Genomic DNA, 20450 nt, shown 5'->3' on the forward strand with positions numbered 1-20450 from the left:
CAGCAGTGACTAAGCACTACTTTGCACCAAAATCGTTGCTTTGGAATTGTTTTGGCCATTCTGAGAGTGTTTTGTCTCCCGCACTTTTAATCAAGTGAATATGGCCACAGCTCCAACAGTTGGATAGAAAAGGCAGTGCAGGCAAAAAAAGGGAAGTGGGAAAAGGGGACTTGTTAATCTTTTATTTCCATCCTCTATGAAAAGGAAATAAATTTGCCTTTTAAAACCAAGTTTATCCATCTCACATCAGGTTAATCTAGTACATAAAAATCTGATCCCACCCTATTGTACTTAATTTGCAATTTGTTGTCAAATGATGTGAGTAGGGTTTTGATCTGTCCTAACGTGCCTGTGAAACAGTTGATTTGTTCTCTTGGTTTTTCGTTCTGTTATGTATCTCACAGTTTCCACCAGTTTAATATTCCATTAGCAGCAGCAGCAGAGATCCAGTTATCATGGCCGAGGAGCCCTCCTCAGCCCCCATGTGTGTGAATATGGATAATCAAAGCTTTGAGCTTTTTCCTGACCCATGTGTTCAAAAGCGTCACACAATTTTTGGAAAAACTTCAAGGACAAGCAACCCCCATCAATTTCCCAGTGTTCCTGTTAATTCTGTGGTCACTGGAGTTCAGACTCTCTCCACAGATGCTGCCAGACCTGCTGAGTTTCTCCAGCACTTTCTGTTCTTACTACTCAAGTGGTTCACTTTGGAGCAATGAAATGCAAAATGTGGCATCAAATTGCATTGCATAGAATGAGACCATTTGGCCCATTATATTACAGCTAACTCTTAGTGCTATCCAGTTGGTCAAACCTCCCCTGTTCTTGCCTTGTAGCCTCACACACTATTCTTTGATATGATTTTTCTGAAATTCATTCACAGAATGTGGGCATTGCTGGCTGGGCATGTACTCATTACCTGTCCCCAACTGCTCTTGGGAAGATGATAATGGGCGGTGTTCTTGAACTGCTGTAGTCTATTTGGTGTCGGGAGACCTACAATGCCACAGTTTGATATAAGTTCACCAGAATTTCAGATTGAACACTATGCAATCAGAGCCACTTAGACCAAAAGACCGTAGGAGCAGAAATTAGGCCATTCAGCCCATCGAGTCTGCTCCGCCATTCAATCATGGCTGATAAGTTTCTCAACCCCATTCTCCTGCTTTTTCCCTGTAACCCTTGACCCCCTTGACACTCAAGAACCTATCTATCTCCATCTTAAATATACTCAATGACCTGACTACCACAGCCTTCTGTGACAGTGAATTCCACAGATTCACTACTCTCTGGCTGAAGAAGTTTCTCCTTATCCCCGTTCTAAAAGGTCTCCCCTTTACTCTAAGGCTGTGTTCTCGGGTCCTAGTCTCTTCTACCAATCTTCCCAACATCCACGCTGATCAGGCCCTTCGGTATTCTGTAGGTTTCAATTAGATCCTCCCTCATCCTTCCTCTGAGAAGTCCTTTGCGCCATTACATCATTGAGAAAAAGTTGTGGATCCAGCACAATGTCCGATCACCACGAGCTTCCCGGCAATCCGAGGTACCCAGAATAGTTTGTGTGGATTTGACCAATGTTGAGTATAAGTTGCATCTAGTTGGTCAGTTTGTACGTGCATGACACTTTTTAAAACTATTCTGTCCCTCCAGGCAAAAGGTATATGGTGTGCGACCATCAAAGATCTGTCTACCTGTATATAAGCTCCATCAGCTCAACCTGTAACATTACCGTTTATCCTTGCGCATCTTACAAAGAATTCCTGGATGCCTCTTGCACGGAACGTGACAAGACCTATCCGATATTTGGTAAGCATCTTGCTGGATCAGCTTTCTGTTGTTATCAGCTGCCTCCTCTTGTGTTTTAATGGACTGACTTATCTTGGAGTCTAAGTTCCATTCATACCCGATAATCCCCCACCTCCTGCTGTCTCACATAAGGTCCTCGTCCATCCTGCCTCAATCCGGATAGACTGCCAAGACTCAAAACTGCTATTCTCTCAGCAAAGGGTGTTCGGTGGAAAATTAATAGAGGCATTCAAAATAACAGGAAGGTAATAGTTGGGAGCAGGAGGAGGCCATTCAGCCCCTGCTCTGCCATTGAATAGAATCATGGCTAATCTCATCTCAGCCTCAACTCCACTTTCCTGCCCACTCTCCATCAGCCTTCAACCCGTTACTCATTAAAAATCTGTCTGTTTCTTCCATAAATTTATTCAGTGCACTCTGGGATAGGGAATTCCACAGACTCCCGACCCTTTAACAGAAGTTAATTCCACTTCGCATAAAAACCGAAAGAACTGCAGATGCTGTAAATCAGAAACAAAAACAGAAGTTGCTGGAAAAGCTCAGCAGGTCTGGACGAACAACATTTACCTGCATTTCTATCCACACACGCTGCCTGGCCTGCGAGTTTTTCCAGCAACTTCTGTTTTAATTCTTCCTCACATCTGTTTTAAATCTGCTACCTCTTACCCTAAAACGATGACCTCTTGCTCTAGATTGGGTCTTCACTGATCCTGAAGAAGGGTTGATGCCCGAAACGTCGATTCTCCTGCTCCTTGGATGCTGCCTGACCTGCTGCGCTTTTCCAGCAATACATTTTCAGCTCTGATCTCCAGCATCTGCAGTCCTCACTTTCTCCTCTTGCTCTAGATTGCCCTGCATGAGAAAACATCCTCTCTATGACTACTTTGTCAATCCCCTTTAGCATCTTACAGACCTCAAGTAGGTCACCGCTCATTGTTCTAAAGCCCAGAGATTGTGGGCCTAAGCTACTCAGTCTCTTTTCAGAATGCAAACCCTTCACCCCCTGGAATCAATGGAGTGGACCTTCTTATAATGAATAAGTCATTCATCTTATACAATCCTCTTTGGGAAAACAGGACTGTCCCCTTGTTATTCTCACTGGTGCCACTGATCAGCCCTCACTGACTAACTCGAGCTAACAGTGACCAGAAACATTTGTGTCATACAGATGTCAGGCAATGAACATTTCTAATGAGAGAGAACCAAATCATTGTCCCTTGTCATTCAATGTCATTGCCATCACTGAATCCCCCACTATCAAAAGCCTGGGGCTATCATTGACGAGAAACTCAAATGTACTAGCCATTTAAACACAGTGGCTACAAGAGCAGGTCAGAGGCTAGGAATACAGCCACCAGTCCTCGTTGACACCTCACCCACCTGACACTTCACCCACCTGACACCTCACCCACCTGACACCTCACCCCCGGATACCTCAACCCTGACACCTCACCCTCTGACACCTCACCCACCTGACACCTCAACCCCTCACACTTCACCCACCTGACACCTCACCCCCTGATACCACACCCCCTGACACTTTACCCCCTGATACCTCACCCACCTCACACCTCATCCCGACACCTTCCCCACCTGACACCTCAACCCCTCACACTTCACCCACCTGACACCTCACCCCCTGATACCACACCCCCTGACACTTTACCCCCTGATACCTCACCCACCTCACACCTCATCCCCTGACACCTTCCCTACTTGACACCTCAACCCCTGACACTTCACCCACCTCACACCTCACCCCTTGACACATAACCCACCTGACACCTCACCCCCTGACACCTCATCCACCTCACACCTCCCCCACCTGACACCTCCCCCACCTGACACCTCACCCACCTGACACCTCACCCACCTGACACCTCACCCACCTCACACCTCACCCCTTGACACCTAACCCACCTGACACCTCACCCCCTGACACCTCACCCACCTGACACCTCACCCACCTGACACCTCACCCACCTCACACCTCACCCACCTCACACCTCACCCACCTCACACCTCACCCCTTGACACCTAACCCCCCTGACACCTAACCCCCCTGACACCTCATCCACCTCACACTTCATCCACCTCACACTTCATCCACCTCACACTTCATCCACCTCACACTTCATCCACCTCACACTTCATCCACCTCACACTTCATCCACCTCACACTTCATCCACCTCACACTTCATCCACCTCACACTTCATCCACCTCACACTTCATCCACCTCACACTTCATCCACCTCACACTTCACCCACCTCACACTTCACCCACCTCACACCTCACCCACCTGACACCTCACCCACCTGACACCTCAACCCCTGACACTTCACCCACCTCACACCTCACCCCTTGACACCTAACCCACCTGACACCTCACCCTCTAACACCTCACCCACCTCACACCTCACCCCCTGACACCTCATCCACCTCACCTACCTCACACCTCACCCCCTGACACCTCCCCCACCTCACATCTCACCCACCTCACACCTCACCCACCTCACACCTCACCCACCTCACACCTCAAACCCTGACACTTCACCCACCTGATACCTCACCCACCTCACACCTCACCCCGACACTTCACCCTCTGACACCTCACCCACCTGACACCTCACCCACCTGACATCTCACCCACCTCACATCTCACCCACCTCACATCTCACCCACCTCACATCTCATCCCCTGACACCTCACCCACCTGACACCTCACCCACCTGACACCTCACCCACCTGACACCTCACCCACCTGATACCTCACCCACCTCACACCTCACCCAACACTTCACCCTCTGACACCTCACCCCCTGACACCTCACCCACCTCACACCTCACCCCCTGACACCTCACCCACCTGGCACCTCATCCCCTTACTCTTCACCCCCTTAACCTTACCCCTGACATGTTGCACACTATCACCTCACCCCCTTACACCTCACCCACCTGATACTTGATCCCATTACACCTCATCCCCTTCCACCTCACCCTCTGACACCTCACCCACCTGACGCCTCACCCACCTGACGCCTCACCCACCTGACGCCTCACCCACCTGACGCCTCACCCTCTGAGAACTCAGCCCGACACCTCACCCACCTCACACCTCACCCTCTGACACCTCACCCACCTCACACCTCACCCACCTCACACCTCATCCACCTGATATCTCACATACTTGACACCTCATCCCCTTACTCCTCACCCACCTCACACCTCACCCACTATCACCTTACACATCTGACACCTCACCCCCTGACACCTCACACCTCATCCCTGATACCTCGCCCACCTGTCACCTCACAACTCACCCACCTCACACCCCACCCTGACTCCTCACCCACCTGACACCTCACCCACCTGGCATCTCACCCGCTGATACCTCACCCACTTGCCACTTATTCACTTACCAACTCATCAAACTTCCACGGCACCTACCTTCAATCTCACCCACATGTCCCTACCCACCTGCCATTTACCACTTTGCATACTACCTACCTCAACTATTGCAACAACAGATTTAAGAACAGCTTCTTCCCTGCTGTTATCAGGCTTATGAATGAACCTCTCATATGTTAGAGTTGGTCTTTCTTTGCATCTTCTCTGGAGCTGTAACATCATACTCTGCAATGTGTTCTATTAGCCTGATGTACTTATGTAAAGTATAATTTGTCTGGTTAACATGCACTGCTATACTTTTCAGTGTATCTTGGTACATATAATAATAGTAAATCAAATCAAATCAAATCTACCGCTCTGGGCACATAACATTTCATCAAATTATCTCCTACTCCCTACGCACCGACACACACACACACACACACACACACACACACAGATAGACATATCTCACCCAAATTGACACTTTACCTACTCACTCACTCACACATTAGAAGATACATGTCCTCAACGTTAGTCTGTTACAGTGGAGCTCTCTAAGGGATGCTATGCCCTGTATCTCTGGAAAGACCAGGGATCAAAGGCCTTTGGAGGGTGTGGTGCACACGTTGAGGAAAGGGGGAATCCCTTTGTTTATTGTTCCTCTTGAGGTGCAGACCCTAGTATCAATTCCACCCTTTCATTCTGTGTAAAACAACTCAGGTGTAACTTCCTCCAGGTGACACTTGCAGGCATCCTGGAATCTGAGTCCATCCATCCCGTGCATTGTGATGACTATAACAATTTGGTGTTTGTCATTATTTTCTCAGATGTCTTCCATTAATATTCAAGGTTCAATCTCTTCACATTTCATTCTAGGCTATCACATTGACAAGTGGAAAAACAACCATTTAATGAAGTTTCCAAATAAGGTGTTCTTTCAAACCTCCACTGAACATCCATTTTGCAGTAAGTCTTATTTTGTTAATACATGTTTTATACTGTAAGGATTTTACAACTCAAAGATTTTGAGAAACAGAAAATGGCCCATCAACTGTTCTCCTTTCCCTGGACAAACTAAACCTAACTTTTCCCTATTTCTCTAAATCACAATTACCCACCTTCTCTCCATATTCCTCAATCCCACCTCCCCACCTCCTCCCCATATCCCTCAATCCCACCTCCCCACCTTCTCCCCCATATCCCTCAATCCCACCTCCCCACCTTCTCCCCCATATCCCTCAATCCCACCTCCCCACCTTCTCCCCCATATCCCTCAATCCCACCTCCCCACCTTCTCCCCCATATCCCTCAATCCCACCTCCCCACCTTCTCCCCCATATCCCTCAATCCCACCTCCCCACCTCCTCCCCATATCCCTCAATCCCACCTCCCCACCTTCTCCCCCATATCCCTCAACCCACCTCCCCACCTTCTCCCCCATATCCCTCAATCCCACCTCCCCACCTTCTCCCCCATATCCCTCAATCCCACCTCCCCACCTTCTCCCCCATATCCCTCAATCCCACCTCCCCACCTTCTCCCCCATATCCCTCAATCCCACCTCCCCACCTTCTCCCCCATATCCCTCAATCCCACCTCCCCACCTTCTCCCCCATATCCCTCAATCTCACCTCCCCACCTTCCCCCCATATCCCTCAATCTCACCTCCCCACCTTCCCCCATATCTCTAAATCCCACCTCCTCACCTTCCCCCATATCCCTAAATCCCACCTCCCCACCTTCCCCCATATCCCTAAATCCCACCTCCTCACCTTCCCCCATATCCCTCAATCCCACCTCCCCGCCTCCTCTCCATATCCCTCAATCCCACCTCCCCACCTTCCCCCATATCCCTCAATCCCACCTCCCCACCTTCCCCCATATCCCTAAATCCCACCTCCTCACCTTCCCCCCATATCCCTCAATCCCACCTCCCCGCCTCCTCTCCATATCCCTCAATCCCACCTCCCCACCTTCCCCCATATCCCTAAATCCCACCTCCTCACCTTCCCCCATATCCCTCAATCCCACCTCCCCGCCTCCTCTCCATATCCCTCAATCCCACCTCCCCACCTTCCCCCATATCCCTCAATCCCACCTCCCCACCTTCCCCCATATCCCTAAATCCCACCTCCTCACCTTCCCCCCATATCCCTCAATCCCACCTCCCCGCCTCCTCTCCATATCCCTCAATCCCACCTCCCCACCTTCCCCCATATCCCTCAATCCCACCTCCCCACCTTCCCCCATATCCCTAAATCCCACCTCCTCACCTTCCCCCCATATCCCTCAATCCCACCTCCCCACCTTCCCCCATATCCCTAAATCCCACCTCCCCACCTTCCCCCCATATCCCTAAATCCCACCTCCCCACCTTGGCCCTATATCTCTCAATCCCATACCCCTAGTACATGAATCATTAAAAGGTTAATATGCAGCTCCAGCAAATTATGAGAAAGGCTTTCCCAAAGAGACACCAGCCCTTTTCAAACCTGCAGACTGTGACACTGACTCATTTTGAGGGCTGCACAGTGGCTCAGTTGGTAGCTCTGCTGCCTTACAGCACCAGGGACAAGGTTCGATTCCAGCCTCAGGTGAGTTTGCACATTCTCCTCGTGTCTGCGTGGGTTTCCTCCGGGTGCTCCAGTTTCTTCCCACCATTCAAAAGATGTGCAGGTCAGGTAAATTGGCCATGCTAAATTGCCCACAGTGTTAGGTGCATTAGTCAGGGTTAAATATAGGGTAGAGGAATGGGTCTGGATGGGTTATTCGTCAGAGGGTCGGTGTGGGCTGTAGGGTTGAAGGACCTGTTTCCATACTGTAGGGAATCTAATCTCAGTGTAAACCAGTGAATGACCAATTGAAATGTAAGGTAACACTATCTTCCAGTGCCAGATTTCCATTGGTCAGGATTTATCAATGGACTAATCTGCTAAGACCCTACACTATTGTGTGAATTGATGTGTGTAGCTGGGATGTGTTAGCAGTAGGTGGAGGGGAGGAAGGGATGTGTACACTAGATCAGGGAGTGGTACAGTGGCACAGTTGTTAGCGCTGCTAACTCACTGCACCAGCGAGCCCAGCTCGAATCCATCCTCGGGTGACTGTCTGTGTGGAGTTTGCACATTCTCCCTGTTACCCAGTTTCCTCCGGGTGCTCCAGTTTCCTCCCACAGTCCAATTGGCCATGCTAAGTTATCCCACTGTGTCGAAGGATGGTGCGGTGTTGGACCGGGGTGGACAAAGTTAAAAATCACACAGCACCAGGTTATAGTCCAACAGGTTTATTTGGAAGAATTAACCTGGTGTTGTGTGATTTTTAACATTGTCCAGGGATGCGCAGGCTAAGTGGGTTAGCCATGAGAACTGCAGGGTTACAGGGATGGAGGCTATGGGTCTGGGTGGGATTCTCTTCCATGGGTTGGTGTGGATTTGATGAGCTTAATGACCTGCTTACATGCAAGGATTCAATGATTCTATTCTATGATTCTAGTATCTCCCCTCCAGCCCCAAGCTGATCTCAGTATACCAGATGCAGAAACCTGCTGCCCCCTCCCCATATTTAAATAAATTAAATAGGTTGAGTGCCCTGGACAATACTCTGCCTGTACCATAGTATAGTCGGCATGATTGGCTGTGCTGTTGCTAGCTCTCAGGGGAAGGAAGTTTCTCCTGAATTCCCCATTTGGATTTCCTACATTTGTGATCAGAGTTTTAGATTCTCCCAGAAGTAGACTCCTCAACATCTATCATAGCGAACCTTTTCCCTGGGTGGCACTGTGGCTCAATGGTTAGCACTGCTGCCTCACAGCGCCAGGGATCCGGGTTCAACTCCCACCTCGGGCAACTGCCTGTGTGGAGTTTGCATGTTCTGCGTGGGTTTCTTCTGGATGCTCTGGTTTCCTCCCACAGTCCAAAGATGTGTAGGTCAGGTGAATTGGCCATGCTAAATTGCCTGTAGTGTTAGGTGCATTGGTCAGAGGGGAATGGGTCTGGGTGGGTTGCTCTTTGGAAGGGTCTGTGTGGACTTGTTATTTCCACACTGTAGGGAATCTAATCTAATCCTTTCGTAGAAATAAAATGATCAAGTCCCCCCTTCTGGGTGCTTCCCTGAATGTTATAACCTCAGTTCTGGTGCCTTTCTTGTAACTCAATGTGTGTACCAGCACCAGTGCCTCAATATCCCTTTTGTAATATGGTGACAGAAACTGTGCTTTGAGATGCTCTATGTTCCTCGTGCAGTGTACTATTATCTTCTGGATATCATCACCTGGAACAGAAATACTCGGAGAGGTTACATCACAGTTGGAATGACTGGACAGAATGGGGACGTAGTGAAAGCAGAAGCCAATCAGTGAGTATGACCAGCAAAAATGATAGAGTCCACTTTGAAAACTCCACCAGACAGGAAGGTTCCCCTGAGGCAAGGCCTGTGAAAGGTCATGGTTCTGAAAGGGTTAATGTCAAAATTGTAATAGTTCCACCCAATCTGATGATGGTACCGACTGCCATTGGGTGCAGATGGTTCTTGTAAACTTGAATACCAGCTTTACCAGAATCTCATTGATGTTGGTTTCTGTTGGAGGCAGCTCGGATGCTTTGGGTAGATTCACTGTTCCCAATTCTTCTTATTGGTGTAAGTCTCAGCTCCTGACACCATGTGGGAAAGGATGCCCACATACACTCTTCAGATCTGATCAATCCTGATCAGCAATAAACACATTTATTGCATATTACTTAGTCACTAGTTACATTATGACTGAAATATATGAATGTCTCTTGTGAGGCCTGTGGCTGAACCTAAGAACAAGTGCACATTGTTACTTTAGCTACAAGCTGTTAACATTAAGAACAGTCCCTGAGCATTATACGTTCTCTGGCAAACACATGGAAAACCAGTAGAATACACACATACAACTCTGGTTTGGTTCTTGATCCAGGAACAATCCTTTATATCATTTTGGTAGAGTTTATGTTATAGAGTCATAGAGATCTATAGCACAGAAAAATACCCTTTGGCTCAACACATCTGCCCCAGTCAACCTGATTATTCGGATCCCATTTTCCAATACCTGGCCCACAGTAGATTAAACCTTTCAAATACTGTTTTATACAATAGCAGGAGTTCTACGAGCCTTTGTAGGCACAGATGTGTTCTGTACAGTTCCTGAGAGTCTTTATTAATCATGCCTGATTAACAATAGAGAGCGCACCTTTTGCTATGATTCAATTAACCATCCTTTAACTCAGACAAGTGCGCCTTCTGCCTGGACTACTCAGTGATCAGTTCACTTATAAACAGACAGACCCTGGACAGAGTAGACACAAGGTGGATTGGTGACAGTGAATCATCTCAAACAACACTTGTTCTGAACTGGCAGAGGTGGCCATTGCCAGGAGGTGCCAGGAGGTGCCAGTAGTGGCATTCTGGGCAAATACCACATCGTGATCCACCTCTTCCATTTGTTTTTGTTCTACGTCCCTCATTTCATTCAAATGAATTGTCTCAATCATGTTGTAATGTGATTGCAGGAACACATTGCTGTGACACACAATATCGCTCAACCAGAGAATGCTGTGCAGACAACCATTTCATCTCTCAGTCTGTACGCTTGTGATAATGACATAGGATTACATTATAGTACAAGGCCATTCAGCCCGACTGGTCCATCCTGGTATTTATGCTTCACAGAAGCCTCTTGGTAACTTATTTCACCTCATGCAGTTAACATTCCTTTCTCAATGATCTATTTATCCATAGCATCCCCTCAAACATTACTTGTTATTCACCTCAATTACTCCTGTGCCGGTGAGTTCCAGATACCAATCCATTTCTGCATTGAAGATATTTCCCCTAAAGTCCTTGGTTAGATTAATTATTTCCTGTCTAATTCTTGTGCAACCCCACATTATAGAAAAATCACACTTCAGAAAGAGCGCTTAAAGTGTTGGTGTTGTAATTGTGTTACAGCCAACACATGTTTTAAAAGTTGTCCCTTTAGAAACAGAATCCCCAATTTGTCGATCGGGTTATAGCAAATTCATGTTACCGAAACGCACATTATAGCAGAACGATCTGTATGTATGGCCCCAAATGTTGGATTCTTCCACAACTAGTCATATCTCCCCCCACGTTGAGCATATCAAGAGCTTTCTTCATTTCAGATACATGAACAGTCAAACTAGTGAGTTAGAAGCAAATGTAGTCTAGATTACAGTAGTGCTGGAAAAGCACAACAAGTCAGGCAGCATCCGAGGAGTAGGAAAATCAATGAAGGGCTTTTGCCCGAAATGTCGATTTTCCTGCTCCTCAGATGCTGCCTGACCTGCTGTGCTTTTCCAGCACCACTCTAATCTAGACTCTGATCTCCAGCATCTGCAGTCCTCAATTTTGCCTCGAAGCAAATCTAGGCAATTCAGCCCCTTCAACAGGACCATGGCTGATCTGATTGCAACCTCAAATCCACAATCATGTCTATTCCTGATAAGCTTTCACCCCATTTTGCTGGACAATAATTTATCTACATCTGCCTTAAATCTGTTCAAGTACCTCTCTTCCACCATGTTGTGAAGAAGGCAGCTCTAAAGGCTAATGACCTGCTGCGAGAAACAAAGTCTCCTCATCTCTGTCTAAAGGAGTAGTGCTTCATTAGAGTTCAGGTCTATTCAGTCTTCACAAGTTGTTGTGACAATGAGGAATACTCGCAGTATCTTTGTCCTGCAGCTCTTCCTGAATATTTGAAGTAAATGAGAAAAGCACAAACAGCCCTGCCAATACTGCACCCATCCACTGGACGGACAGCTGCGGGCTACTGCCAAAATTGGGAGAGCTGTCTCACAGACTAGTCAAGCAACAGTCTGAAAAAGTCATAATCACGGTATCAAACTTTGCAGGCAATGTCCCAGATACCACCATCACCATCCCTGAATATGTCCTGTCCCATTGGCAGGACAGACCCAGCAGAGGTGACCGCACAGTGGGATACAGTCGGGAGGGAGTTGCCCTGGGAGTCCTCACAAGTGACTCTGCACCCCATGAAGTCTCATGGCATTAGGTTAAACGTGGGTAAGGAAAGCCCCTGCTGACTACCACATACCATCCTCCCTCAGTTTATGAATCAGTCGTCCTCTGTGTTGAACAACACTTGGAGGAAGGACTGAGGACGGTAAGGGCACAAAATGTACTCTAGGTGGCGGATTTCAAGGTTCAGCTGCACTCCTGATTGAGCTGGTTGAGTCCTAATGGACATCCCTGCTAGACTGGGTCAGTGGGAGGTGGTGAGGGAACCAACAAGAGGGAGAAACATACTTGTCCTTCGCAATCTGCCGGCTGCAGAAGCATCTGTCCATGATAGTATCAGTAAGAGTGACCATTGGACAGTCCTTGTGGGGACAAAGTCCTGCCTTCACATTAAGAATACCCTCCATCATGTTGTGTGGCACTATCACCGTGCTAAATGGGACAGACTTCAAACAGATCTAGTAACTCAAGACTGGGCATCCATGAGGTGCTGTGGGCCATCAACAGCAGCAGAACTGTACTCCAGCACAATCTGTAACCTCAGGGCCTGGCATATCCCCCACTCCACTATTACCAACAAGCCAGCAGATCGACCCTGGTTGAGTGGAGAGTGCAGGAGGGCATGCCAGGGGCAGTACCAGGCATACCTGAAGATGACGTGTCAGCCTTCATGTTGTCTCCCAATCCACTCACCATCCTGATACGGAAATATATTTCCTGTTTCTTCACAAGTACCAGAGAAATCAATGGGATGGTGTGAAGAAAAATCCCGAGACCTGCTGACCTGCATCTTAAGGTTTAATCACTGACAGTCCGTGTGACATAGGGGGTCATGGGGGAAGGAACTCTAAGATTGTGACCCAGTGACAGCTACATCACCTGCATGGTTTAATAAACAGGTTGGTGATGGTTGGTGGGGTGGGGGTGGGGGGGGGAGGTGGGGGGTGGTTTTGCTAATAATTGGTGGAAATATGGAATAATGACACAAACATTGATATGGGAGCCAGCTAAGACTCAGGGAATTGGGAGGTTGTGGGTTCAAGGCCCAGTCCAGAGCCTTCAGAACAAGATCCAGATTGACCTGCCCAAGGCACTACTGAGGGGGTGCTGCACTGTCAGAAGATCCACCTCGTACATGAGATGTTAAACAGACATGCTGCTTGCTCTCTCCACAAGACATAATATAATTGCTGGTGGGAAGTCCCACTGAGCGTTTATCCCTCAATCCATATCATTAGAAAACAGTATTTGGTCTCTGCTGTTTGCAGGAACTATAAAATTCCAGGTTACCTGCTGTATTCCCTACATTCCAACAGTGGCTACACCTCTCCACTGTAAAGTGTTTTGGGATGCCCTGAGATTGTGAAAACTGAATATTCATTCTCCCAGTTACAGACAGCCTCCATAGTCCAGGGTGCTTGGTATTTATCATGTGCATATACTGCCCCCATATGGCAACAGCATGTACAATGTGAGGTAAAGTGTGGGATTATTTTCCGTATTTTTGATATTATTTAAATTGGGATTTCTGAGGGTTGAGTTAGTAACCCATGGAGTTTCTATGGGTGTAAAGTTAACTGTTCATTTAAAAAATGTTATCCATTAGTATTTTTGTAGTTGTGATGTTCTTTTATGCTCTGAAGGGTCACTGGACTCAAAATATTAACTCTATTTCTCTCTCTAAAGAACCTCCCTATTGAGGTTCTCCAGCAATTTCTGTTTTTGTTTCAGGATTCCGGCATCTGCAGTTCTTTATTTTATTTTAGCTTGATTTCTTTTCAAATAGTTTTTGAGGTTTTGGTGTAGACTGAATGGGTTTCGAGCTGATGGACTTTAGTTCATTTTGGGTTGTGTTAATGGCCAGAAATGTAAATAAAGGGGACATAAGACATCTGGAGCTTTTTTCTTCAGTGTAAGGAACACACCCAAACCTTGGAGGAGGCATTTGGCTTTCAGTGTTTGTTTGAGTCGGGTGATCTTGTGAAGTCCTTATGACAGGATACTCATGCCCTGGTGAAGGAAAGGATATGTAGCGAAGAACGTTGTCTTCGGAGGAGTTGATGTTATTCTCAGTCCAGAAGTGTTGGGATCAACCCCTGAAGTGATTACATGAATTTGTGTACATTGAAGGTGAGGTGTGCGACAGTGCCATAATGAAGCTACCTGCAGTTTCTAGTGAGTAGTATGTCATTAAACAGGAGGTGACAAAGCATGTAGCATGGACAACATGGATATCATGGGTGACTTCCGTCTTCAGATAGACTGGGTGCACTAAGTGAACACTAAAGCTGTGGCATATGAGCTTTTGGACAATGTTAGGATGTCTTTTAGAGTGAAATGTTGAAGAACCAACTACTGGGTGTGCTATTTTAGATCTGGCATTGTGTAATGATGAAGAGCTAATTAACAATCTTGTTTTTTTTTATTCATGGGATGAAGGTGTCACTGTCTAGGCCAGCATTTGTTTCCCATCCCTAATTGCCCAGAGGGCAGTTAAAAGTCATTGGCATTGCTGTGGGTCTGGAGTCACATGTAGACCAGACCAGCTATGAATGGCAGATTTCATGGGTTTTTCCAACAATTGACATTGGATTCATAGCCATCATTAGACTCTTCATTCCAAATTCCAACACCCCCCCCCAATTTCAAATTCCACCAATGCCAAGGTGGAATTTGAACCTAAATCCCTAGAACATTAGTTTAGTTTGTGGATTAACAGAACAGCCACCAGGATACATTAACATCAACTAGCCACAAGAAGACATGACCCACTCCCACCAGTATTCTTACCAGCAGATGAGGAAGGACACCACTTCAACTGTGACAACACATCCCTCCTACGACAAGCCAAACAGAGACACGCATGAGAATTCCCAGAAGCATGGCATTCCAACCAGAACTCTATCAACAAACACACTGACACAACAAACACACCCCATTTACCACCCTCTGAGAAAAGGACAGGAAATGACATCACCACAGGAAATTACATCATCACAGGAAATGACATCAATGGCACAAGGAAACTTAAAACACATTAAATAGAAAGCGGGTCACAAACACCCATGCTTCACCAGAGGCTCAATGATGATGTTACCTAGTATCGTAACGAAATGTCTGAAAATGAACTTTCCAGCTCGGCAAGCAACGGTTCATCCAGAATAGGCAGCGATAATACCACTAGGCCATCACCTCCCTGTAAAGTTGTAAAAGAACCTTTAGGGATTAGTGACCAAAATCTTGTAGAAACCTACATTCTGTATGTAGATGTACTTCTATCTGAAGCAAAGGAATTAAATTGAATAAGGGATATTGTACATGAGGCAGAAGTTGACTGAGGTGGCTTGAGAAAATGCATCAAAAAGCAAGCCTGCACATAGGCAACAGAGAGTCTCTTAATAACTATTAATGACTTGCAGCAACTAACCTTCAAGGTACTGAAGTACAAGGAAGGTCAATCAACTCTATCTAACAAATGAAGTTCAAGTTTATGTAAGATTAAAAGTAAAGCCTATAAAGTTACCAGAAATAACCATGAATCTGCATATTAGGAGGTTTGAAGAACACAGCAAAGGAGATTCAAGAAACTCATAAGAGAAAGAAGATTAGAATATTAATGCAATCCAGCAAAAATCCAACAGACCCGTAAACGCTTTTCTAGGTACATGGGAAGGAAATATGTGGCTAAAGCAAACATAGAAATTGCTAGAGAAACACAGCTGGCCTGACAACATCTGTGGAGAGAGAAAGCAAAGTTAACGTTTCAGATCCAGTGAGTCTTCTTCAGAACTGTAATACCTGTGATCCTGGGTGAGTTAGAAAGGTGAGGATTAAAGATCAGTTCTAATCCACATGGGGTGAGTCTGAGCCAGTGTCATTTCCTGAGGAGAGAGATGTGGCTGTGGAAGGTGATTTTGGCAAAGACTTTGTCACGGACTCGCAGTGAGAATGAAAGTAACAGTGAACAAGCAGAAAGATGAGAACAGAAATCCTGTCAGAGAGAGGAGCAGATATTCATCAAGGTCGGCGTGCCTGGAAAAGATGTAACAGTGAGTTAAAATAAAACTAAGAATGGCGGTTGCTGAAGATCTGAAGCAAAAACAGAAATTGCTGGTGAAACTCAGCAGGTCAGGCAGCATCTGTGGGAAGAAAGCAGAGCTCATGCTTCAAGTCTGGTGACGCTTCTTCAGAACCAGCTAAAGCAAAATTTGGTCCATTACAGACAGTCAAATTACAATGGGTAAAAGAGAAGTGGTGGAAAATCTGAATTATGACTTTATTTTTACTGAGAAAGATACAAGAAACCTTCCAGAACTATAGGTCCAAGTGACTTAAGTTAGCATTTATTGCAAGAGGATTTGAGTACATGAGTAGGGAAGTCTTGGTTCAACTGGATAAGAGTGTGGTTAGACTGTACCTGGAGTACTGTGTGCGGTTTTGATCTCCATTTCATAGGAAAGATATTATTACTCTCCAGGGAGTGCGATGAATATACACCAGGCTTGTTCCAAGATAATAGGACCTGGTGAGGGATTGGGCAAATTTGGTCTGTATTTCTAGAATGTTGAATGAGAGGTGACCTCATTGAAACTTTAAAACTGCTTAAATCGTTAGATAGGGTTGGTGCAGGCAGGATGTGTCTCCTGGATGGGCACCTTAGAATCAGGGGACCCAATATTGGAAAAAGAGTCTGCCACTTCGGTGTGAGATGGGAGGATGTTTTTTGTTCAGATATTTGTGAATCATCTACCACACAGAGTTGTGGAAATTCAGTTTTTCAGAGTGTTTCAGGTAGAGATTAATGCATTTGTCATTGCCAATGGGTTATGAGGATAATGTTTGTAAAAGGTCCTGAAGTGTTCAATCACCGATTGAACAACAAGACAGGCTCAATCATCTCCTCCTGTTTCATATTTTTATATTCCTGTGTTCTATGTAAATTGGTAAAGGCTTGTAGAAAGCTCCAGAACAGAGGGATTTGCAGGTCGTGCACATGAATTACAAAAGGCTACCATCCAAGTTCATTGGTTAATAAGGATGGTAAATGTATAATTTGGTGTTTATTTTAAAGGGAATGGGGTATAAAAATAGGAAGATCTTGCTAAACCTATACAAGGCACGAGTCAAACCACCATTGGAACAGAGCGAACAGTTTTGGTCTCCTTATCTAACAAATGACATACTAGGATTGGAGGAGGTCTAGAGAAGGTTCATTAGATTTATTCATTGAGGGATTTTCTCATGAGGAGAGTTGAGTAGATTGGGCAACTACAGCTTGATAATAAATGCTTACCCAGCGAGCAACACCTATTTCCCATGAAGTAAGTAGAATTCCTAGAAGCGTGGCATTCCAACCGGAACTCTATCAATAAACACATCGAGTTAAACCCCATCTACCACCCCCTGAGAAAAGGAACAGGAAGTGACTTCACCACAGGAAATGACATCACCAACCCAATAGAAAGCAGGAATTTCCAGCAGTGCTTCACCGGAGGCCCACTGAAAATGTTACCTAGTAGGGTGGCGAAATGTCTGGAAATGAACCTTCCAGCGCAGCCAAAACCTCAACCTGAGCTACAAATCTTCTCAACATTCGCTAAGTTTACAAGAGTGTAGTGACTTGACTGACACATGCAAGATCCTGAATGGTCTAAGAAACAGAGAGTCTAGGAGCAGAAGTAGGCCACTCAGCCCTTTGAGCCTGCCCCACCATTCAATATGATCGTGGCAGATGATCCAACTCAGTCCCCTGTTCCTGCTTTCTCCCCCATACCCTTTGATCCCTTTAGCCCTATGGTTTTGGCCTCAACCACATTCCTATGGCAGAGGAGGTACCAAAGTGGATGCTTCCTCTTGTGGGTCAGTCCTGAACTAGGATTTAAAATTGTTGGACAGAGATTAAGAGATGTTTGTCCCTGTCAGAGGGTTGTGGCATCTTGGAGCTCTCTTCCTCAAAAAGACATAGTCATTGAATGTATTTTAAGGTGAAGATGGGCAGATAGAGAGTTAGGTAGAGAATCAAAGGCTGTGAGATATGGATGTTGGAGCACAAACAGATTAACCATGAGCTTATTAAACAGAAGCGCAAGTTTGAAGGGCCAAATGGCCTACTAATGCACCCAATGTGTACATTTGCTGCTACTTTGGCCTGTTTTCAGTCAGAAATGCCCTGATATCCTTTTTTATTTCAAACCCACTTTGACTTTCACAGCTCTCTGGTTTACTTTCAAACATCACAGTGGCTCCAACTCCTGTTTTTCTCCGCAGATATGCAAAATCGTTTGAGAGGTTCAAGGAAGTCACTCTGCTGGTCAGCGTCGATAAAGACGTAGGAGACATCTCCAGTGTTTCCTTGACCTTCAGTTCGGCCAATGTGGTGGAACCCAAACTGAAACTGGGAATTCTTCGAATGAAACTGAGGTCAATGACGTATCCCCACAGGTCAGTCACAGGGGAGGGCTGGAATTGTCAGAGTTCAAAGTGACAGAGAGAGAGAAAGAGAGAGCGAGAGAGAGGAGCCAATCGAGAAAAGCAATGGAGATGAAAAAGGAAGCGCTTGCATTTTTTTCCATAACTTTTCAGAGCAAAGCAAGATCGCATTGGGTGGCTCAGTGGTTAGCACTGCTGCCTCACAGCGCCAGGGACCCGGGTTCGATTCCCGCCTCGGGCGACTGTCTGTGTGGAGCTTGCACATTCTCCCCGTGTCTGCGTGGGCTTCCACTGAGTGTCCAAGATTCTCCCAGAGTCCAAAGCTGTGCAGGTTAGGTAGATTGGTCATGCTGAATTGCTCTATAGTGTCCAGGGATGTGCGAGTCAGGTGAATTAGTCATGTGAAATGCGGGGTCCCAAGGGAGGGTCAGTAAGGACTTGTTGGGCTGAATAGTCTGTTTCCACACTGTAGGGATTTGATACATCTAACACACTCTCACAGCCAGCACATTTCGTCACTTGCTGGTGGGGTTTTGTTCTCTATTGTCTCACGGGATGTGTGACCAGAGAAAGAGAACATCTGCATGTTGATGGAAGGAAGTCCATAGCCATGTCAGTAATTGTCAAACACAGAAGCAGAAACTAGAAGCAGGAGTAGGCCATTCAGCCCTTTGAGCCTGCTCTGTCATTCAACATGATCATGGCTGACCATCCAACTCAGAGCCCTGTTCCCACTGATTCCAGCTGGACTTGCAATACCAATAGACAATAGACAATAGACAATAGATGCAGGAGTAGGCCATTCAGCCCTTCGAGCCTGCACCGCCATTCAATATGATCATGGCTGATCATTCCCAATCAGTATCCTGATCAGTATCAGTATCCCAAGGCCAAATGTAGGAGAATGGGATTAGAACAGTAAGTTGTTTTTGACCAGCAGGGATGCAATGGGTGGAAGGGCCTTTTCTGTGCTGTTGGCCTCTCTGACTCTATTGCGGGGAGGTATGTGAACCTGAGGGTGAGAGTGAGTCTCCTCCAGCTGACAGATTCGCCCACTGACAGACTCCTAAAGGACAATCACTTTGTAAGGGAGTCTCTAATGGTCCTCAACGACCTCATCCCCAGACAGAGTAACCATGTTCATAATTCAAAGAAAAACACACTTGGAAAAAAAGCCAAAAACTGAAATAAAACGGACTCAATTTCTTTTGCTCATAGGCCTCACCTGTGCAGATACGACATAGCCCTACACAAGGACTTGGAGGAGGAGTTTCAACTAATTGAGTGTCAAGATCCGGAAATGTAGACTGGATGTATTGCCTCCATTGTTTGCTGTGTGCTTGACAGCATGGACTCAATGGGTTGAATGGTCTCGCTCCTCTGCAGTGCTGTCTTGGAGCACTTCCTCAGTCCGTCCCACACGCTATCTTTGATGTGTAAGGTGATCAGTAAACTCCTCCTGCCATATGAACTTTATCCACCGATTCTGCCTCCTCTCGCTATAATTAAAAACTCAACATGCACTCGTCAGCCTTGGATCAGGAAAGGGTTAGTTCTCAATTGGAGGGAGGAGAGTACATCTCAGAATCGAGTTTGTGTCCCATGAGCAGCAGCTGTGCTTCCTGAACTTTCTGGATTGTGGTTCAGAGTGTCCAGCAGCTTTATAATGGACACCAGAGTGCCTCGATAGGACTCCATATTAAGCGGGAAACTAATTGGAGATTGGCCAATACACCAATGCATTTTATGGTGATTTGGCCCGTGTCCATCCAAACCCATTCTGTCCATGTACCTGTCCAACT

General features: G+C 46.4%; 1 protein-coding gene across 1 annotated transcript in view; it reads left to right on the forward strand.

Annotated features, from left to right (window-relative positions):
* The window catches only part of LOC140486524 (lipase member H-like), a 48234-nt gene extending 28110 nt beyond the window's left edge, over positions 1-20124 (forward strand). The window contains exons 6-10 of the mRNA XM_072585778.1: positions 1651-1806; positions 6076-6165; positions 9441-9552; positions 18487-18660; positions 19867-20124. Coding sequence (XP_072441879.1) covers positions 1651-1806; positions 6076-6165; positions 9441-9552; positions 18487-18660; positions 19867-19954 — 620 coding nt within the window. The 3' untranslated portion in view covers positions 19955-20124. The remainder of the gene's footprint in view (positions 1-1650; positions 1807-6075; positions 6166-9440; positions 9553-18486; positions 18661-19866) is intronic.
* The last annotated feature ends 326 nt before the right edge of the window (positions 20125-20450 follow it).

Source organism: Chiloscyllium punctatum, chromosome 15, assembly GCF_047496795.1.
Source record: "Chiloscyllium punctatum isolate Juve2018m chromosome 15, sChiPun1.3, whole genome shotgun sequence".
Taxonomy (NCBI): Eukaryota; Metazoa; Chordata; class Chondrichthyes; order Orectolobiformes; family Hemiscylliidae; genus Chiloscyllium; species Chiloscyllium punctatum.